Here is a 22,106-nt window from a genome sequence, read left to right on the forward strand (position 1 = left end):
TTTTTTTTTACCTATGTCGTTGGTACCTATATGTACCACAACCTCAGGCTCCTCTCTCTCCCATTTCAGGATTTCTTGGACACGTTCAGACACATCCCTGACCCTGGTACCAGGGAGGCAAACTACCATCCGGGTGTCCTGTCTGCGTCCACAGAATCGCCTATCAGACCCCCTGACTATAGAGTCCCCTATTACAATTGCCCTCCTCTTCTTTTCCTTACCCTTCTGAGCAACAGGACCGGTCTTTGTGCCAGAGGCCCGGCCGCTGTCGCTGCCCCCAGGTAGGCTGTCTCCCCCACTTTTACTCAAACACGAGTACTTATTTTCAAGGTGTACAGCCACTGGGGTACTCACCAGTCGCTGCCTCTGCCCATTGCCCTTCCTAACTGTGACCCAGCTTTCTGCCCCTCCAATTTTTGTATCATTCGCACACTTTGCCACAAAGCCTTCAATCCCCTCATCCAAATCATTAATATGCAATGTGAAGAGTAGCAGGCCCAACACCGATCCTTGTGGAACTCCACTGGTCACTGGCAGCCAACCCACTTTAGAACCGAATAAGCATTCACATTTTTTATATATAGGGCCATATTGTACTGAATAAATGTTTAATTCCTTTACAGCGGCATTCTCCTTCCAGTGGTGATTCAGACTTCAGCTATGATTCTGATATTGATACTGAAAGATCATACAAGAAAGCTCCTGCACCCTACAGGGAATATGATGCTCCGTTCCCTGCGGTAGGTAACCAAGAATAGCTAAGATATTTTCAAAGCGCTCTTTTTCTGGTCAGTTAATATATATATTTTTTTTTTTAATGCAATAATTGATTTTTTACAACATAGTTACTTCAACTATGCTGCTGTAAGTAATTTCTGTGTAGTAGATAAAACATGCTTTGAAACTAAAACATGAATGTGGATCTTTTTAATTTGCTGACCGGGAACTCGAATACGATGAATATTAGAGCCGTTTTTTTATTTCAAAGTACAATTTTATTTTAAAAACATAAATTATGGGAAACTGATTTGCTTTGCATGCAATTGCATAATAGCAGTTTTAAGCACTTTCTTCTGCCCACACTACTTTCTTTTCAACTACTCCCATGCCCAATGTACTGTTTGGTGATATTTACTCTGTTCCAGCACACTTGCTTGTTGTGCATGAATGACATTGTGCATGGTATGTCCATGTAGACATACCTGTAACGATGAGGATCCAACCCTATGTAAAACAGTCTGAAGAAGGGTCTCCACCCATTCCTTCTATCCAGAGATGTTGCCTTGTTTGTTGTTGTGCAGTACGTAACTCCCAACTAAATAGCTTTAATAAGTTGGTCAACAATATATTCAGAAAACTATATTGTCTTTTGTGTATTCCATTTTTTGCATTCTGCCACATTTAAAGGTGAAGTTGGCAAATATAGAATTAGATGGTCATGTGTTCCATGATACAATAATATGTATGAGTTTATCTACTGTGGCTTGAATGATAAAATGTGGAACACATTTAGGGCGTGGCTCAATAGCGCTGCTGGTAGAGCTGCTGCCTCACAGCATGAGGGACTTGGGATCGGTCCTGACCTTGGGTGCTGTCTGTTTGGAGTTTGCACATTATCCCTGTGATCGTATTGGGTTTCCTCCAGGTGCTCTGGTTTCCTCTGACATCCCACAATGTGTGGGCCTGTAGGTTAATTGGCCTCTGTTGTGAAAGGAGTGGATGAGAAAATGGGATAAACGTAGAACTGATGTGAACGGGTGATCAGCGGCCAGCATTGACTTGGTGGGTTAAAGGACCATTTTCCATGCTGTATCTCTAAACTAAACTAAACATTTGAAGAAAGCTCCTGATGTTAAACAATCCTGGTTTGATATGTTTCTTTATAATACGTATTGATAATGTTTAAAATGTGAATCTGAAATTGATATGAAACTGTGTGTTTGGACTTAACTTAGCCTCATTTTGGTTTTAGCATGCACAAGGACCTGGAAATTACATGAAATCCCCTGCACAGAAACCGTACAATAACAACAATGCTGATAACCGTGACTATGCTGATTATAGCGACTATAGTGAGGAGAAATATGATACATATGAAGAGGAAGAGTGTGATGACTTTGCGAATGAACTGAAACAATACAAGCAGGCAAAGGAAGCCTCAAATGTTATGTCTCCAAAAGGGCCATCAATGGGACAGATGCGGAAACCTGGTATGAAGGATATCCAGATGGGTGAGTTGTGTTTGTTTCTTTAAAACTTTGTATTCCGGAAGTTTAATGGTGTACATGGCTGAACACTTACTCTCGCCTAGTCCAAACTACCTGCACTCAGACCATAACCCTCCATTCCTTTCCCATCCATATACCTATCCAATTTATTTTTAAATGCTAAAATCGAACCTGCCTCCACCACTTCCACTGGAAGCTCATTCCACACAGCTACCACTCTTTGAGTAAAGAAGTTCCCCCTCATGTAACCCCTAAACTTTTGTCCCTTAATTCTCAAATCATGTCCTCTTCTTTGAATCTTCCCTACTCTCAATGGAAAAAGCTTATCCACGTCAACTCTGTCTATCCCTCTCATAATTTTAATGACCTCTATCAAGTCCCCCCTTAACCTTCTGCGCTCCAAAGAATAAAGACCTATCTTGTTTAACCTTTCTCTGTAACTTAGGTGCTGAAACCCAGGCAACATTCTAGTAAATCTCCTCTGTAGTCTCTCTATTTTGTTGACATCTTTCCTATAATTTGGCAACCAAAATTGTACACCATATTCCAGAATTGGGCTCACCAATGCCTTGTACAATTTTAACATTACATCCCAACTTCTATACTCAATGCTCAGATTTATAAAGGCCAGCACACCAAAAGCTTTCTTTACCACCCTATCTACATGAGATTCCACTTTCAGGGAACTGTGCACAGTTATTCCCAGATCCCTCTGTTCAACTGCATTCCTCAATTTGCTACCATTTACGATGTATGTCCTATTTTGATTTGTCCTGCCAAGATGTAGCACCTCACACTTATCAGCATTAAACTCCATCTGCCATCTTTCAGCCCACTCTTCCAAATGGCCTAAATCTCTCTGTAGACTTTGAAAATCTACTTCATTATCCACAACACCACCTATCTTAGTATCATCTGCATACTTACTAATCCAATCATCCAGATCATTGATGTATATGACAAACAACAGTGGACCCAACACAGATCCCTGAGGCACCCCACTAGTCCCCAGCCTCCAACCTGACAAACAGCCATCCATCATTACTCTCTGGAATCTCCCATACAGCCACTGTTGAATCCATCTTGCTATTTAAGTTACATTTAAATTTAGGTGGCCATTTGTGAATGGGCTGTAAGAACTTGTATTCTATGACAGCTACAAAGTTTAAGTCCTTTTCCCCCTCAAACACATTATAGGCTTTTTGGCCCACCGGGTCCACGCCGACCTGGGGCCCCGCACATATCCTACACACACTAGGGATAATTTACATTTATACCAAGCCAATTAACCTACAAACCTGTACATCTTTGGACTGTGGGAGGAAACCGAAGATCCCACGCAAGTCACGGAGAGAACGTACAAACTCCGGACAGACAGCACCCGTAGTCGGGATGTGACCCGGGTAACCAGCGGTGTAAGGCAGCACCTCTACCGCTGCGCCCTAAATCTCTAGTGATTATATAATTTGCTCCAAGTCAACTGTTGATACGCAAGCTCCTCAATTCTTCATGACTTATTTGAAACCTCACTAAATCTGGATATTTTTAATAGTCTAGAAGCATAGAGTAGAAATAATTCTTAATTGAATTTGCAAATGATTCAATCAGGCATGGAACAAGACAGTCTGAGGAAGGGTCCTGACACGAAACGTCCCCTATCCATATTCTCCAGAGATATTTCCTGGTCCGCTGAGTTACTCAAACTCGTTTTTTTAAAACCTGCATCTGCAATTCCTAGTTTTCTACAGACTTCTCTGTAGTTACGTCCATTGAATTTGTTTTTTCTTCTTCATAATCCCGATTGTATCATCTGAAGGTAGACACAAAATGTTGGAGTAACTCAGCGGGACAGGCAGCAACATCTGAAGTCCATTAGCATGCTGATTAGGCTAATTTTTTTTTAACTTTTTAATGACGCAGGAGACAGAAGAGACTTTTTCTTGGATGAATTTTAACCCAAATATAAATACTGAACTAAGTAACTCCATAAATTAAGACTTTTTATTTGATTACTGAACTGAAAAACTGTCAGGCTTGTTATTTCTCATTTCTTCCGTTACGTAAATAAGAATCTACCCAGACGTCCCCATAAAAAGGGACACTCGAGTCTTATTTAGTTATTTAGAAGAAAACTTAATTAGTTTGACTAAATGAAAAGATTTACTATGTAAAGATTACATAGTTACATAGATTACAACAGGAGTACGGAGGATGCCATCTCAACGGCACTTCACTCCGCCCTCTCCCACCTCGACAACAGAGACACTTATGTAAGAATGCTGTTCATCGATTACAGCTCAGCATTCAACACCATTATTCCATCAAAACTGATCACCAAACTCGGTAACCTGGGCATCGACCCCTCCCTCTGCAACTGGATACTGGACTTTCTAACCAACAGACCCCAGTCTGTGAGGTTAGACAAGCACACCTCTTCAACCCTCACCCTGAACACCGGCGTTCCTCAGGGCTGTGTGCTGAGCCCCCTCCTCTACTCCCTCTTCACCTATGACTGCACACCTGTACATGGTACTAACACCATCATCAAGTATGCAGATGATACAACGGTGATTGGCCTCATCAGCAACAACGATGAGCTGGCCTACAGGGAGGAGGTCCAGCACTTAGCAGCATGGTGCGCTGACAACAACCTGGCCCTTAACTCCAAGAAGACCAAGGAGCTCATTGTAGACTTCAGGAAGTCCAGAGGCGGCACGCACACCCCCATCCACATTAACGGGACGGAGGTGGAACGTGTTTCTAGCTTCAGGTTCCTGGGAGTCAACATCTCCGATGACCTCTCTTGGACCCACAATACCTCTACTCTGATCAAGAAGGCTCATCAGCGTCTCTTCTTCCTGAGGAGACTGAAGAAGGTCCATCTGTCTCCTCAGATCCTGGTGAACTTCTACCGCTGCACCATCGAGAGCATCCTTACCAACTGCATCACAGTATGGTATGGCAACTGCTCTGTCTCCGACCGGAAGGCATTGCAGAGGGTGGTGAAAATTGCCCAACGCATCACCGGTTCCACGCTCCCCTCCATTGAGTCTGTCCAAAGCAAGCGCTGTCTGCGGAGGGCGCTCAGCATCGCCAAGGACTGCTCTCACCCCAACCATGGACTGTTTACCCTCCTACCATCCGGGAGGCGCTACAGGTCTCTCAGTTGCCGAACCAGCAGGTCGAGGAACAGCTTCTTTCCGGCGGCTGTCACTCTACTCAACAACGTACCTCGGTGACTGCCAATCCCCCCCCCCCCCCCCCCCCCCCCGGACACTTATTATTTTTTTTTATTCAAATCGTTTGCTATGTCGCTCTTCAAGGGAGATGCTAAATGCATTTCGTTGTCTCTGTACTGTACACTGACAATGACAATTAAAATTGAATCTGAATCTAATGTGGGACTTTGTCTGGCAGAGTTTTTTTAACTGAGTAATGTAATAAGTTGTGGATTTTTCTAGGTGTCGTGCAAAGGGGTAGAGGTCGAGGAATTGGCCGTGGCCGTGCTATACGAGGTCAACCAAAACAGAAACGCAAAACCTGGGGACCTGGAAGAGGATCTGATGGTATGATGGATGGCTGTGATGAGGTAAAATTTTAAGTGATTTAATACAGTTAAACCCTTGTTACAACAAACAATGGGGAGAGAATGGTTTATTTTATTGCCGATTGTCCTCTATAACCGAGCACGGGTTTGCCAAGTAATAGTATGATTGTATAAGCAGTAGAAACAAAGAACTGCAGATGCTTGTTAATATACAAAAGGACACAAAGTGCTGGAGAAAACTAGCAGATCAGGCAGCATCTCTGGAGAACATTGACATATATTTGCATAAATCTTCTGCAGCCACTGCAACTCGAACATTAAACTTCTTTGTATTCAAAGGTAGACAAAAGTGCTGGAGAAGGTCAGCGGGTGCAGCAGCATCTATGGAGCGAAGGGAATAGGCAACGTTTTGGGCCGAAACGATGCCTTCTTCGGACTGATGAAGAAGGGTTTTGGCCCGAAACGTTGCCTATTTCCTTCGCTCCTTAGATGTTGCTGCACCGGCTGAGTTTCTCCAGCACTTTTGTCTACCTTCCAATTTCCAGCATCTGCAGTTCCTTCTTAAATTCTTCGTATTCAAGTTTGGTTGTATTGGCTCTATTGCTTAATCTAAAACTGGTTCACAAATACACTGCAACCAACCAATGCCTTAAAATGCTTGGTGTTTGATGATCAATAGACAGAAGGTGCAGGAGCAGGCCCTTCGAGCCAGCACCGCCATTCACTGTGATCATGGCTGATTATCCACAATCAGTACCCCTTTCCTGCCTTCTCCCCATATCCCTTGACTCGGCTATCTTTAAGAGCGCTACCTAACTCTCATGGAAGCATCCAGAGAATTGGCCTCCACTGCCTTCTGATGCAGAGAATTCCACGTTTACAACTCTCTGGGTGAAAAGGTTTTTTCTCATCTCTGTTCTATATGGCCTACCCCTTATTCTTAAACAGTGGCCCCTGGTTCTGGACTCCCCCAACATCGGGAACACGTTTCCTGCCTCTAGCATGTCCAATCCAATAATCTTATACGATTCAATACGCTACCCTCTCATCCTTCTAAACTCCAGTGTGTACAAACCCAGTTGCTCCATTCTTTCAACATATGCCCGTCCAGCCATCCTGGGAATTAACCTTGTAAACCTTTGCTGCACTCCCTCAATAGCAAGAATGTCCTTTCTCAAATCTGGAGACCATGATTGCACACAATACCCCAGGTGTGGCCTCACTAGGGCTCTGTACAACTGACCTCTTTGCTCCTATACTCCACTTTTGTTATGAAGGCCAACATGCCATTAGCTTTCTTCACTGCCTGCTGTACCTGCTTGCTTACTTTCATTGACTGATGAACAAGGACACCTCGATCTCGTTGTACTTGTCCTTTTCCTAATTTGACGCCATTCAGATCATAATCTGCCTTCCTGTTTTTGCCACCAAAGTGGATAACCTCACATTTATCCACATTAAACTGCATCTGCCATACATCTGCCCACTCATCCAACCTGTCTAAGTCACCCTGTATCCTCATAGCATCCTCCTCACAGTTCACGCTGCCACCCAGCTTTGTATCATCTGTTAATTTGCTAATGTTGCTCTTAATCCCTTCATCTAGATCATTAATGTATATGGTAAATAGCTGCGGTCCCAGCACCGAGCCTTGCGACACCCCACTTTGCTACTTTTAAAAAACAATCTTAAAATTAAATTAAATTCCATCTGCTCTTTCTGATATTTTGAAATCTTGTTATTTTCATTACCAACCAAATGACACAAACTGATTCAATTTGTAAATCGTCACTACGAAGGACTAAGCAGTAGTCCTTGGAACAAAGTCTCAGAATCCAAATTGTATATCATCCTTTGGTCTGATTAAACCACTGTTCTCATCCTTTTATTTCTTCATTTTTTTCTTTATCCACGTAACACTGTCCCTTTAATATATGCTTTAATTTTACTAGCAAATGCGTTGTGTGATCAAACACCTTTTGGAAATCAATTATGCTACCCTTCTAAATGTTTGAGGCGTTCAATGTACTTTTTGTTGCTGTTGGTTTTTCTGCCTATTCTTCAAGTGTTAATAAAATTATCCTAGATTGCATAGACATTTCATTGGTTTTAAGGCAAGGCATTAATATCGATATTTTTTTTTACTGTGGTGCATATTTTCAATAGTAACAACTTTGATTCTTTGATATTTGTAAATAATAATTCTAATTGCCTATGAATTTGATTCCTTTGATTTGCAAGTAATAAAACAGTGTGGGGGAGAAATTGTTTTAAGCAGTTTTGTTGATATTCCAGGATGGTTATGGAGGTCCAAATTTTGCCCGAAAAAAGAAGAAAAATCAAGATTATCCATACCATGGCCCAATTGAAAAGAATAGGAAAGGAGGCATATGCAAGTATTTTCTGGAGGGTCGCTGTACAAGGGTATGTTTCTCATAGTTTATGATATTTTTAATTGGAGATGGCTATGGTTAAAAAAAAATTAAAAGTATTGAGGAGCTTATTTCTCTTGACAATGTAAATGTTACTGTGGTTAGCCTTGTGTCATTACATTTTGTTTTTTCCCCAACTCTTTGCTCGTGACAGAATTCCCACATCGTTATTAATGGAGAGCATGATTTAAAATATTCATTGGAAACACATGGCTTGCTGTACAATTAACAATATGCTGAATTGGTTAGTTAGTTTAGTTAATAGTATAAATTGCAATCTCCATTAAATGTTGCTGAAAATTCAAAACTCAACTTTATAATTCAAACTAAAATGAGGAGTTTTATACCATATAGCCTGGGCAATAATGTCCTTAGCATTTTTTTTTGAATGATAACTTCATGTTGGATAAGTTCATTAGTTTATATCTTAGCAGCAGTCGCAAGTCATTCAGAGCATCTTTCACTAATGGCACCATGGGCTGTAGATGTTGACTCTTACACACAATTGGGAAGGCCTGCCATAGATGATGCACAAGATACATAATAATGATTTTATCCTGCTGGAACGGATTTGTCTCAAATTTGCACTTTGTGCACACTTCAAGCCTGTCATTTTTCTGACAGCAAAAAGACTGAAAACTTGACGCAATGATTTCCAACCATGATGTATGTTTTTATTTGATTTTGTTAAACAGGGGGACCAATGCAGATACAGTCATGACGTAGTCATACAAAAGAAGAAGGATATCTGCAAATTCTACCTTAACGGATATTGTACCAAAGGAGACAACTGCATTTTCATGCATGATATCCTTTTATCTCTTTACTGTTTGAATAACATGTAAACATTTGGATTTGTTCTTAAGTTCCTACTCTAATAGCTGCTTTAAATAACCCTATAAATAAAATAAATATAGCTGATACTGAATAAAGCAGATTATCATTCATCGTACAACATGTACTCACATTTTATTTGTGCACTTTTTGCCATTCTCCAATCCATTTTTGGAATCTAAAGTTCTTTGGCTCTGAAATCCTGCTTCTCAGCAAATGTAATTACATTCAGAATGATCTCCACATCTAAAGTGGTTTACAGACTTTTTGAATACATTAAATATAAAAAAATAATTTGTATGAACTTGTTCCATAACATGAATTTCTTAATTAGGTTTTAAATAATAAGCAAATTTAGTCTTCAAGGTCAAAAACTTCTAAGATGTCCTTGATCTTGTTTTTTTTTAATGTTCCTTAACGATTTTAATGTACGTGAATACCCGTGTAAATTCTATCATACAGGAGCAATGTGCTATCAAGGTGATAATTGCAAGTTCTCGCATGCTCCACTCACTGACGAAACGAGGGAATTGTTAGACAAGGTTTGTATGTCAATTAATGTCTGATTTTTTTTTATTTTTTTAAACAAAAAAAAGATTATTTCAGAAGTTGCTCTTTCAATGGCTATAGTGTGTAAATGCACCATCTGATATGCCATTGTGGTATAGATCACAAATTACAGTTATGTGATCTTAATCAAAATGGTAATAACAGCATTGCTAGTTTCAGCACCCTTTTTATTTCTCCGGCTGGACATTTTCTTGAATATGAGTGATTATCTGGAATGATCAAGTATTTAAAATCACCATATTGCTTCTGTGTTTAAGTTATTAAACAAAACACATATGTACCAGTAAATTCAAATTTAATCTAATTGAAACATTTTGTTCCATTGGCAACAAATCAACAATTTTCCAATGGAACAAAATGTTTCAAATAGATTTAAGATTAAATTTGAATTACTGGTACATATGCGTCACCTTTAGCTGGATCTTGCAAAGCTGAAAACAAATTCAATGATTCTTACTAGACAAGTGGCCATTTTAATGTTTTCATGATTGTTGATTATGTATGTACCCAGCAAGGAATTATTATAGTGCTTGAATTTTCCATTGTTGGTAGAATAATACATTCCGTTAGAAGGACATTTTTGTTAAATGTAGTTACAAGCTTTAGCTAGGTTAACTGAATGCCTGCTTTTGTAAATCTTGCAAAATTGTTTATTAAACCTATGTTTGCATGGCTAATATTAATTTCATTTTGTCAGGTGCTGAATAATGAAAATGTAAATTATGATGACAACAAAGACTACGGCAATTTCAATGACTTTGATAATTATGAATATGATTATGACTATGTGTATCATGAAGATGATGATAAACTCGAAATAGAAGATCTGAGGAGACAAGGCATAAGTCCTCTCCCAAAACCGCCACCTGGGATTGGGTTATTACCAACTCCTCCGCAACCCCCAAACTTTTCTGGTCCACCAATGGGTCCACCGAACGACCAGCCACAGTGCCCCTCTTCCCCAGGGAGGAAGATTCCTTCCATCTTTGATATTGTTGTACAACCGACAGATGTCTTTGCTCACAAGATGGGACTACGGTACGTAGATTTTATGTCTACGGTTGACTTAAAAGTCAGTGACTGGATACACGAGTTGCATCATTCAATGCAAGCTGAGTTTAAAATAGACTAAAATGTGCTCAGCAAATGGTACTCAAATGTTCCATTGTTGGAACGATGCTGTATTCAATTTAAAGAACTTTCTTTAGACAGCGGGTGGTGAACCTGGAATTCATTGCTTGTGGAGTCCAAGTTGATGGAGATTTTCAGGCAGAGATTTTTGATTAGTAAATGTTTCGGGTTATGAGGAGAAGGCAGGAGAATGGGGTTGAGAGGGAAATATAGATCAGCCATGATTGCATGGTGGAGTAGACTTATAACCATATAACAATTACAGCACGGAAACAGGCCCTCCATTCCTTTCCCGTCCATATAACTCCAATTTATTTTTAAATGATAAAAACGAACCTGCCTCCACCACCTTCACTGGAAGCTCATCCCACACAGACTCCACACCCTGAGTAAAGAAGTTCCCCCTCATGTTACCCCTAAACTTCTGCCCCTTAATTCTCAAGTCATGTCCCCTTGTTTGAATCTTCCCTACGCTCAGTGGGAAAAGCTTATCCACGTCAACTATGTCTATCCCTCTCATCATTTTAAAGACTTCTATCAAGTCCCCCCCTTAACCTTCTGCGCTCCAAAGAATAAAGCCCTAACTTTTTCAACCTTTCTCTGTAACTTAGTTGCTGAAACCCAGGCAACATTCTAGTAAATCTCCTCTGTACTCTCTATTTTGTTCACTCCATCACTTGATGGGGTGAATGGCCTAATTCTGCTCCTATAACATGAACATTAAATATACATCCTATATACATCATTGGATAGATAATGATGTGTATAAAACTGCATATTTTTCATTTACAGATGTTTATTTACTTAAAAGTATCCTAATTCTAGTAGTTCACCATACACAAGAAAACAAGTCCTTTGGCACAACTTATCCATGCCAACCAAGTTGACCTGTCAAAGCTATTCCTATTTAACATAAGCATGTTATCCAGTTTATTGCCAAGATTTGATGCATTCATGTTGGAACTGGAATTGAGTTCTAGCCAAACTTTGGAGCAAAGTGGCAGGGAACCCTGTGATAATGTGCATCACTCTGTTACTTAGGTGTATATTGAGGATGATTTAATTGGTTTCCATATTCAAGAATAAAAAATAGTAAAATAAAATTAGCCTGTGTTGCTAAAAATGGTTGGCAATAATGATATTCAGCAGTAATTTGAATTTTTATTATTTGCTTCTGAGAAAAAATTGTTCCAATTGTTCAATTATTTTCTTCTAGGCCCCAGTTTTATAACAGCACATCACCCCAACATCCTCCATTTGATGAAGACCAACCACCTCCCCCTCAGATGTTTGGATCAGGTCCTGGTCCTGATCAAAACATGATGCCTCCAGGATCCAACGGGCCTCCAGGTTCACCAGGTGGTTTTGGTCCTCCAGGCCCTGGGGCTCCACATAATATGTCAGTTCCACAAGGCATGTCTGGGCCCATCATGCCACCAAGCTTACCGGGACAGGACCAAGCTGAAGCACCAGTTCCCCCAGGACATCTAGGTCCACCTCCCCCACCCGGATTTCCAGGTCCAATGATAAATCAAAGACCAAATGGAGCTCCAGGTCAGATGGGATTTCAAGGACCTATGATGAACATGACCATGGAGCATCAGGTACCACCGCCATCACAAAATCAAACTCGCCCACAGTTTCCACCTGATGGACCTCAAACAATGCAACAAGACGTTGCATACCAGCAAGACATGGCATACCAACAAGATATGGCATACCAACAAGACATCCCATACCAGCAGATCCAAAACCCGGTGGACTTCTACAGCTCTTACTATTCGCAGCAAGCCGTGCATAATTTGGAGCCAGAAAATCATCTGGGAGGTACGGCATGATCGTTTCTTAATTGAAGATTGGAAAATTGTATGAAATGTTTTTTTTTCCAGATGGAATTGGGAGAGCAAAATTCACCTTCGACTCTACTACAGTTGGAACAGAATTTACCACTGGAATAGCTGCTCAAGCAAGAGTTTCAAATGAGAATCAAATTATTTTTTGTTTGAAAATGCTGTCATGAAGGAGAAAAAGGAATGAAAGGTTGTGCTTAGAGGTCTAACAGTAAGAGCAAGTTCCGGTGGAGCATGAACAACTTAGATGTGTTAAGTAGCTTAGATTTTGTACTTTGTAACCTGCAGTTTGATACAGCTGTTTTAGTGGGAAGATAATACAGATTTAATTGCTTTCTAATTTGGCATTGTGGTGGTGTGCTGCACCACCATAATAGAAAAACCCTGTTTGTAATTGTCTCGGTACCTTCACTGCCTTGCAAGCAATTTAACGTTTTAATGTTGCATCATATGAAGGCATGGTTAATGATTCCTCGCTGGTTAACTGGGACAGGAAGATGTAGAGTAGAGATAAATCTGAACTACTTAAAGGTGCAACACAATTTAACTGGAAAAGATGAAAAATATAAATGCAGCTAGTCAGTGATCTACGGGCAATGTTTTACTGACTTATGAAGAAAGCTTTGTTTTGTTTTTTAAATATGCAGATGGAGTATCAAATTCAGCATCTGAGCAGAGAGATCATCAGTCTTTCTTGGGCACAGATGATTCAAGAGAAAGTGACACTGAATCAGATGCCAGCAGTTCAACAGGTCGTAAGCCTACTGTTAATGTTCCAGACTTCCTCCCAGCCAAACAAAAAGCCCTGTTTCTCAGAATTAAGCAGAAGCAGCAGGAAGAGGGAGGGTCTGACAGTAAACAGTCACATTTGCAACAGAGCAGAGATGAAGGTTAGTCTTAAAATATGCTGTTAATTTAAGGCTTTATGGTCACATGTCTTCATTCTGATTTACTAATGTACATAAGGGAAGAAATCCACTGCTACCCTATCTGGCCTATGTGCGTCCAGACCGATCGAAGAGCTATTGACTCTTACCCCTTGAAATGACCCAGCAAGAGACTCCGTTCCAAACCCATTTATGGGTGGACAATAAATGTTGGCCTTGCAAGCAACATTTACATCCGAGAATTGGAAGAGCAAATATGTAAGGAGATAGCAGATATTAGTAGTAAGCACAAAGTAGTGATTGTGGGAGATTTCAACTTTCCACACATAGACTGGGAAACACATTCGGTAAATGGGCTGGATGGTTTGGAGTTTTTAAAATGTGTGCAGGATAGTTTTTTGCAGCAATACATAGAGGTAACTACTAGAGGAGGGGCAGTGTTGGACCTCCTGTTAGGAAATGAGACGGGACAGGTGGTGGGGGTATGCCTTGGGGAGCACTTCGGGTCCAGTGATCACAATACCATTAGTTTCAATATAATTATGGAGAGGGTCAGAACTGGACCTAGGGTTGAAATTTTTGATTGGAGAAAGGCTAACTTTGATGAGATGAGAAATGATTTAAAAGGAGTGAACTGGGACATTTTGTTTTATGGGAAGGATGTAGAAGAGAAATGGAGGACATTTAAAGGGGAAATTTTAAGAGTACAGAATCTTTATGTCCCTGTTCGGTTCAAAGGAAACAGTAAAAATTGGAAAGAGCCATGGTTTTCAAGGGAAATTAGACATCTTGTTCGGAAAAAGAGGGAGATCTACAATAATTATAGGCAGCATGAAGTAAATGAGTTGCTTGAGGAGTATAAGGAATGTAAAAAGAATCTTAAAGAAATTAGAAAAGCTAAAAGAAGACATGAGGTTGCTTTGGCAAGTAAGGTGAAAGTAAATCCAAAGGGTTTCTACAGCTATATTAATAGCAAAAGGATAACGAGGGATAAAATTGGTCCATTGGAGAGACAGAGTGGACAGCTATCTGCTGAGCCAAAAGAGATGGGGGAGATATTGAACAATTTATTTTCTTCGGTATTCACCAAGGAGAAGGATATTGAATTATGTGAGGTAAGGGAAACTAGTAGAGTAGCTATGGATACTATGAGTTTCAAAGTAAAAGAAGTACTGACACTTTTGAAAAATATAAAAGTGGATAAGTCTCCAGGTCCTGACAGGATATTCCCTAGGACATTGAGAGAAGTGTAGAAATAGCCAGGGCTATGACAGAAATATTTCAAATGTCATTAGAAACGGGAATAGTCCCCGAGGATTGGCGTACTGCGCATGTTGTTCCATTGTTTAAGAAGGGTTCTAAGAGTAAAACTAGCAATTATAGGCCTGTTAGTTTGACTTCAGTGGTGGGCAAATTAATGGAAAAGATACTTAGAGATAATATATATAAGCATCTGGATAAACAGGATCTGATTAGGAACAGTCAGCATGGATTTGTGCCTGGAAGGTCATGTTTGACTAATCTTGAATGAGGTTACTAGGGAAATTGACGAGGGTAAAGCAGTGGATGTTGTCTATATGGACTTTAGTAAGGCCCTTGACAAGGTTCCTCATGGAAGGTTGGTTAAGAAGGTTCAACTGTTGGGTATAAATGCAGGAGTAGCAAGATGGATTCAACAGTGGCTGAATGGGAGAAGCCAGAGGGTAATGGTGGGATGGCTGTTTGTCGGGTTGGAGGCAGGTGACTAATGGGGTGCCTCAGGGATCGGTGTTGGGTCCTTTGTTGTTTGTCATGTACATCAATGATCTGGATGAAGGTGTGGTAAATTGGATTAGTAAGTATGCAGATGATACCAAGATAGGGGGATACCAAGTTGTGGATAATGAAGAGGATTTCCAAAGTCTACAGAGTGATTTAGGCCATTTGGAAGAATGGGCTGAAAGATAGCAGATGGAGTTTAATGCTGATAAATGTGAGGTGCTACACCTTGGCAAGACAAATCAAAATAGGACGTACATGGTAAATGGTAGGGAATTGAAGAATATAGTTGAACAGAGGGATCTGGGAATAACCGTGCATAGTTCCTTGAAGGTGGAATCTCATATAGATAGGGTGGTAAAGAAAGCTTTTGGTATGCTAGCCTTTATAAATCAGAGCATTGAGTATAGAAGCTGGGATGTAATGATAAAATTGTACAAGGCATTGGTGAGACCAAATCTGGAGTATGGTGTACAATTTTGGTCGCCCAATTATAGGAAGGATGTCAACAAAATAGAGAGAGTACAGAGGAGATTTACTAGAATGTTGCCTGGGTTTCAACAACTAAGTTACAGAGAAAGGTTGAATAAGTTAGGTCTTTATTCTCTGGAGCGCAGAAGGTTAAGGGAGGACTTGATAGAGGTCTTTAAAATGATGAGAGGGATAGACAGAGTTGATGTGGATCAGCTTTTCCCTTTGAGAATAGGGAAGATTCAAACAAGAGGACATGACTTGAGAATTAAGGGACAGAAGTTTAGGGGTAACATGAGGGGGAACTTCTTTACTCAGAGAGTGGTAGCGGTGTGGAATGAGCTTACAGTGGAAGTGGTAGAGGCAGGTTCGTTGGTATCATTTATTGTATTGTATTCAAATTTATTGTCATTGTCTCAATTTGAGACAACAAAATGAATTTCCCTTACAGGCAGTATCATAAAAAATAAATAAATAGATAATAAATAAATAAAACATATTAAAAATAAAATTGAAATTGAATTTATAAAAAAGCACAAACACAGAAAGTCCACGACAAACATAACATAAATGGCACCAAGGTGAGGATGGCACCATAGTCCAGCCAGCCTCCCCTCCGTGTTCATCCGTGGTCGGGGTCTTCAGAGCACCCGCAGTCGCCGCCCCGGGTGGCCCGATGTTCAGGCCCTCACGCCGGGCTGGTGGAACGCCAACGCCGAACCCCGACGGTGAGCATCCTCCTCAGCGGCCCGGACCTCCTGATTAGCCGTCTCCCGCTGCTGGAGTCTGCAGCTCCTGAGTCCACAGGCCGAGCCGGGCAGAGTCGCAGGACCCCGCGCTGTCCATCAGCGCCGCCCGCGTTGGGAGCTCCGCAAACCGCAGCTCCAGGATGTCGGTGCAGCAGGTCCAGCACTCCAGGCTCCAGACGGCGACCACCGGTAAGGCATCGCCAGCCCCGCGATGTTCCAGCGCTGTCCCGCCGCTGCTGGAGCTCTGGTCGATCCCAGCAGGAAAGGCCGCGCCAATCCAGGTAGGTAGGCCGCTGTGGGGGGGGGGGGTTGCGAGGGCGCGACTTGAATAATAGTTGCGTCCTCACCAGGAAGCGGCTGAAGGACGGTATCCCCCGCACCGTGCCCTCTTCCCCCACATAAAAACACCAAAAAAACACAAAAAAACACACTTTTACATAACTAAAAAAACAAAAAAACAAAAAGATACCGGGCTGTAGGTGGAGGCTGCTGGCACCAACGCCTCCGGAAGTACAATACTTCCGGATAAGCATATGGATGAGAAGGGAATGGAGGGTTATGGTATGAGTGCAGGCAGGTGGGACTAAGGGAAAAAAGTTGTTCGGCACGGACTTGTAGGGCCGAGATGGCATGTTTCTGTGCTGTAATTGTTATATGGTTAAATAACCATTTTATCCAAGAAATTTGTTTCATTAACTTGTATCTCCGCCTTGAACAAAGTGGAACTCTCCAACTCTATCACAGTTTCCAAGATTCACAGCTCTGATGAAATGTCTCATTTGTCTGATATAGTGTAATTTCTAATAGCCACCTTTTCTTGCAAGTTTTATAGCCCTTGTTCTGGAATCTCAAACCAGGGGAAATTACCTCTTAGCATTTAGTCGACTGTCATTTGATTCATTGAGCGTCATATTTTGCTGAGTAGTAGAGAATATAGGTACGTCCTTAGTCTCTTCTTGTGAATCAATCCAATGTTTCGGTGTATCTGTATCAGTGTTGCCTACCTTGGTTAAGGAGATCATAAAGAACTGTACAATTAAACAAGAGTTCCCTCTGTTATTAGCTGTCATATTATGGGTAGTATTCTTGCTCCTGAATGGATAGTCGTCATTTTGAGGCTGGAACCCTTTGTGCAATAATCTGGGTGGACATTTGAGTGCAGTATTGTAAATGCTTTGCACTGTCAAAAGTGTTGATTTAGGGATGCACCGTGATACCAAGATCCCAACGTGCTATTGCACAAGACAAAGACAGCTCTTTCATTTGTCCCGGCGATAATCAACTAACTACTTGCAGGCTTAACAGTTTCCTGCATTGCAACCATATCACAATTCCATGTACATTGTTGACTAGGGCATGTCAGAACATATATATATATATATATATATAGATGTAAAAACAGGATCTTGCAAAGAGTGTCGGTGTATTAGTTGATTTGATTCCTTCTCCACTTGAATTTCAACTGTTTCCTGTACCAACGCACCTAAATCACTCTGCACATGGATTAATAATATCCCGCCATTTAATGTTTACCCCCCCTATACTTAATCTGCCTTTTTACAACTTGCTTAATATACCGGCCTCCTACTTTCCATCTTTGTGTCATGAAGATACTTGGTTCTTAACAATATTGTTATGCTCTATACCTACCCAGGACTAAAAGTTTGCCAACCTAAAAAAATAATTATGTATTCCATGAAGTTCAGTCTTTCAGTAAATCGTTTGTACCTTCTAATATCTTATCCCACCCCATGGAGTCTTGATTTGTGAAACAATATTCCATAGGGCACATTATTAATACTGCCAGTTATCTCTTCATCTGCTCTGCTAATTACAACATGCCATTAGAAAACTGAAACATTGCATTGTGAAGGAAAATGCTACATATTTTAACATAAAGGCCAAAAAATGCAAAGAACCTTCACTACATTATTTGGTGCACTGTGTATGGTTATGATCCAGTATGACAGAAATGTGTAGAGGCATGATGGAAGGTGAATACATTTCCATCTATGTTCGTTTTCTAACAGACCAAGAGGCAAAACAACTTCAAAAAGTGACTTTGATTTTACATGAAACAGTTGAAATGTGGAAGCCGCTATCATAGAAAGTAGTTGAGGCAACTCGCATGCTTCATGTATACAAAGGAGAGAAGAATAGAAAACTTTGGCGGTTGAATCGAATGCAAAACCTAGTTGACGATGTGATTTGGTGTCATTTAGATTTTAAGCAAGATGGTGCGTAGGTTTGCACGCAACTTCAAAACCTGTTTTATAATGCCCCCCAGTGGCCACTGCTCACAACCACCAATTAAGTTGCAAAATTGAATCCAAAATTTAAAGACATAAATAAAAATTATCAACTGGAAGTATGATTTTGTATCATAACTATATACAGTGCTCCAAAGAATGTAATTAATATTCATGCATTTTATGGACGGATCTTGTGCATTTAATGAATACGATATGAATAGAATGTTAACAAACTCTTTATATTTTAATTATTTTGGACCTTTTTTTAAGGATGAATTTGACCTTGTGCAGAATCATTTGGATAATTGTGTGTGTACTCAGTTTATCATCTTTTTGAAAACCAGGGGCAATCCTAATGGTAACTTCAGTGATCGGTAACACTGTCTTATATCAGCACATCATATCTGGTGTGTATCTTTTGCCTCTACAGGCAGAAACAAAAGTTCAAACATTTGGGTTAAACTCTCAGTCACAATCAGCTTTGTGGTGTCTAATAAAATAGCTTCAGCAATAAGTTGTATTTATGTTCTGAAGTCTTGTTCAGCTGCAATTGGTTTAAGGCCATCTGAACTTGCTGTACTGGAACCTTTCATTCATTTTGAATCCATTGACATGGCGAGCATTTCTGTCTGTTCAACAACTGAACGTTCAACTGTTGCCCATTTCATGATCCCCGTGGCTATATCTAGAGCAGCATTCTCTAACGTACGGTAAGTCTAGAAGTGGCAGGATTATTCCAGTTGCTACATGCTTGTATTTTACTTGGCGTGTTAATGAAAATACGTATGTTTCTTTTCCTAAATCATTTCAGATGAGACTGTTAATTGGTATTCAAGTGACGAGGAGGAAGATGGTAGCAGTGTAAAATCGATACTGAAAACACTCAAGAAACAAAGTGAGACCATGAAGAACCAGAAACTTCCTACAACAGAACAAGCGTCGACCTACAACACGTACACCGACCCCAGACTTGTGAAAGAGAAGTCCACTGAAAATAAGCATTCTGATCTTCGAACGAGATCTGACCTGCGTCAGGGTACAGCCAGAGAAGTCAAGAAATCTTCAGAAGTCGTCTCTGCTGATCCAAGATTAGCACGAGATCCCAGAAAGATGAAAGCACATGAGAATCCCCCTGCAGCTCCCTCTGTCAGCGAGAGCCCTAAACTTGATACTCATCCTATATCAAATAAGCAGCAAGGACTGGATGACGATGAAGATACTGAACGAGAACTGAGGGAGAAAGCAGCCATAATACCTTTGGAGACTGTACCTGGTGCAGCTTTGCGGGATCCACGCAGTCAGTTAAAGCAGTTTAGCCACATCAAGATGGACATAACTCTTTCTAAACCCAACTTTGCAAAACTTATTGTTTGGACACCGGAAGACCTCCTTCCCTTGCCTCTGCCAAAACCAGATCCGGTGTCTTCAATAAATTTGCCTCTCCCTCCACTGATAGCCAACCAGCGCCTGAATAGAGCTCTGAGTGTTACAAATGACATCCGTCAGATCGCTGACCCACGGCTGTCTGTGCGCTTGAAGGAGAGCAGCGCAATAAAAAGTGCAGAAAAGAACGTAGACCCAAGGGCTCCTTCTGAAAGACCTTTAGACCCACGATTGCAGAAGTCGTCGGATCCCAGGTTGCAGAAAAACAGCACTGATACTTCTACAAGGGAGTCCCATGTCACACGAGTGGATCCTCGCTTATCAAAAGCAAGTGGTGGTTCGACGCAAGTTACCGTTAAGGCAGATCCGACCGCACTTCCTCCATACGCTCCCAAACTATCTGCAAGTGGCATGGGAATTGGATCCCCGAGCACGCTGCTCAGTGGCATTAGTCTCTATGATCCACGGACCCAGACTTCTCAAAGTTTAGTGACTTCGGTTTTAACGACACAAGCCGATTCCTCCAAGGAAGGGGAGCAACTAAAAAAGCTTAGCGTACCAAAAGATCCCATCAAATCAGAAAACACACAGTGTGATTCATCAACAATGTACAAGTCTTCAGTGGCGCAGGAAAGTACAAGTGCGGAAGAGGTGAGTGATCTTGGTCCAGAGAAATCAGACGTGTACAAAGCACAGTCAAAGACTGTTGTCCAAGCAGCTACAACGTCTGCTCCTGCTGTGCATAACCTACCAATCCAGGCTTTAGCCAGCCTAATCAGACCACAGTACAATGACCCAAGACAAACTAAACATTCTGCACCTTCCAACCAGGTGGAGGAAGACGACTTAAACAGTAAAAAGGGTAAAAAACCACTGAAAGAAATGTTCAAGACTTTTGATCCAACAGCATCACCTTTCTGTTAGCACCCATTTTGAAAGACTGATGTTCAGTGTGTATATTGTAGCTTGTCCTGGTTCTTTAACTTATTTGGCTTGTTGATAGTGTTTTATTTATTTTTTTACCATGTACAGTCTGTTTAACTGTTCAAAGAAATGCATGCAATGGCACATGCCAGACTGTGCTAATTTTCTTTTGGTCTGAGTACGTAAGAACTACATTTTGAATGAATTATTTTTTATGATATATATATGTATAGAGAGAATATACCTGTGACCACATTTAAACTTCTTCCCGGTGAAGTAACTGTTTTTCCGTGTACTGAAATTGCTTAAAACCTATTGTACAGTTCTGGCGTTCTAAGTTATTTCCTGCTTGGGTATTGTGTGATTATGTATTATAGAAGTAGTACACTGAAAAAGAACGTGTATTGTTTTTAGTACCTTAAGTAATTACTTTTTTGTTAATCTTAAAAGAGAAAAATGACTGCCACTTTTATATTGTACAGTTTCAATAGTACCACTCTGGTGATGGTATATTTAGTCAAGATCCTAACCGATTTGTGTTTCATTGTTTATTGACGCTGTAATGCGCGTACTGCAGTTTTGTTTAAATTGCTTTGAAGTTTTGTCACAATCAAGTGTGGAACCATTAACAGTTACACTGTTCAGATATTGCACTGTACATCTTAAGTATTTCAATTTATTTTTGTTTAGCAAATGTAAGAGCTGATCATCTGTTTTTAAATTGGAAAATCAACCTGGATCATGTCATGATTTCCTAAAGATCAATGTAAACAATCTATAAGGCATTTATTGTGAGAACTCTTTTATTTGGCCTAGAATAAGTCTGAAATTTGGTGAACAACTACTCATCCGTGCAAGGAGCTAGTGGTGGATTATTGTGTATTAATAAGTTTCTGAACTTGTTGTTTGTTATGTATGACACCGTATTTTCATATTGAGCTACTGAGAGCTTTATAAACAAAGCCTAATGTAAAAGATTTTTGTACAAATGTATTAAAACCTTTTAACGTATCGGTTGTTTGCATCAGATTTAATTAGGCAATGTCACACATTTTAAATTGCCCTGGTCATTTTAACTTGTCTGTATCCA

General features: G+C 40.6%; 1 protein-coding gene across 2 annotated transcripts in view; it reads left to right on the forward strand.

Moving 5' to 3' along the window:
• Positions 1 to 22,027, forward strand: part of LOC129697608 (zinc finger CCCH domain-containing protein 6) — a 41,225-nt gene extending 19,198 nt beyond the window's left edge. For both annotated transcript variants that reach the window (XM_055636308.1, XM_055636309.1), the window contains exons 4-13: positions 624 to 740; positions 1,973 to 2,231; positions 5,690 to 5,817; positions 8,071 to 8,199; positions 8,903 to 9,014; positions 9,474 to 9,583; positions 10,309 to 10,649; positions 11,959 to 12,569; positions 13,240 to 13,482; positions 19,521 to 22,027. In XM_055636308.1, the coding sequence (XP_055492283.1) occupies positions 624 to 740; positions 1,973 to 2,231; positions 5,690 to 5,817; positions 8,071 to 8,199; positions 8,903 to 9,014; positions 9,474 to 9,583; positions 10,309 to 10,649; positions 11,959 to 12,569; positions 13,240 to 13,482; positions 19,521 to 21,016 (3,546 nt within the window). In that variant the 3' untranslated portion in view covers positions 21,017 to 22,027. The remainder of the gene's footprint in view (positions 1 to 623; positions 741 to 1,972; positions 2,232 to 5,689; positions 5,818 to 8,070; positions 8,200 to 8,902; positions 9,015 to 9,473; positions 9,584 to 10,308; positions 10,650 to 11,958; positions 12,570 to 13,239; positions 13,483 to 19,520) is intronic.
• The last annotated feature ends 79 nt before the right edge of the window (positions 22,028 to 22,106 follow it).

The sequence above is a fragment of the Leucoraja erinacea genome, chromosome 5 (genome assembly GCF_028641065.1).
Source record: "Leucoraja erinacea ecotype New England chromosome 5, Leri_hhj_1, whole genome shotgun sequence".
Classification (NCBI taxonomy): Eukaryota; Metazoa; Chordata; class Chondrichthyes; order Rajiformes; family Rajidae; genus Leucoraja; species Leucoraja erinaceus.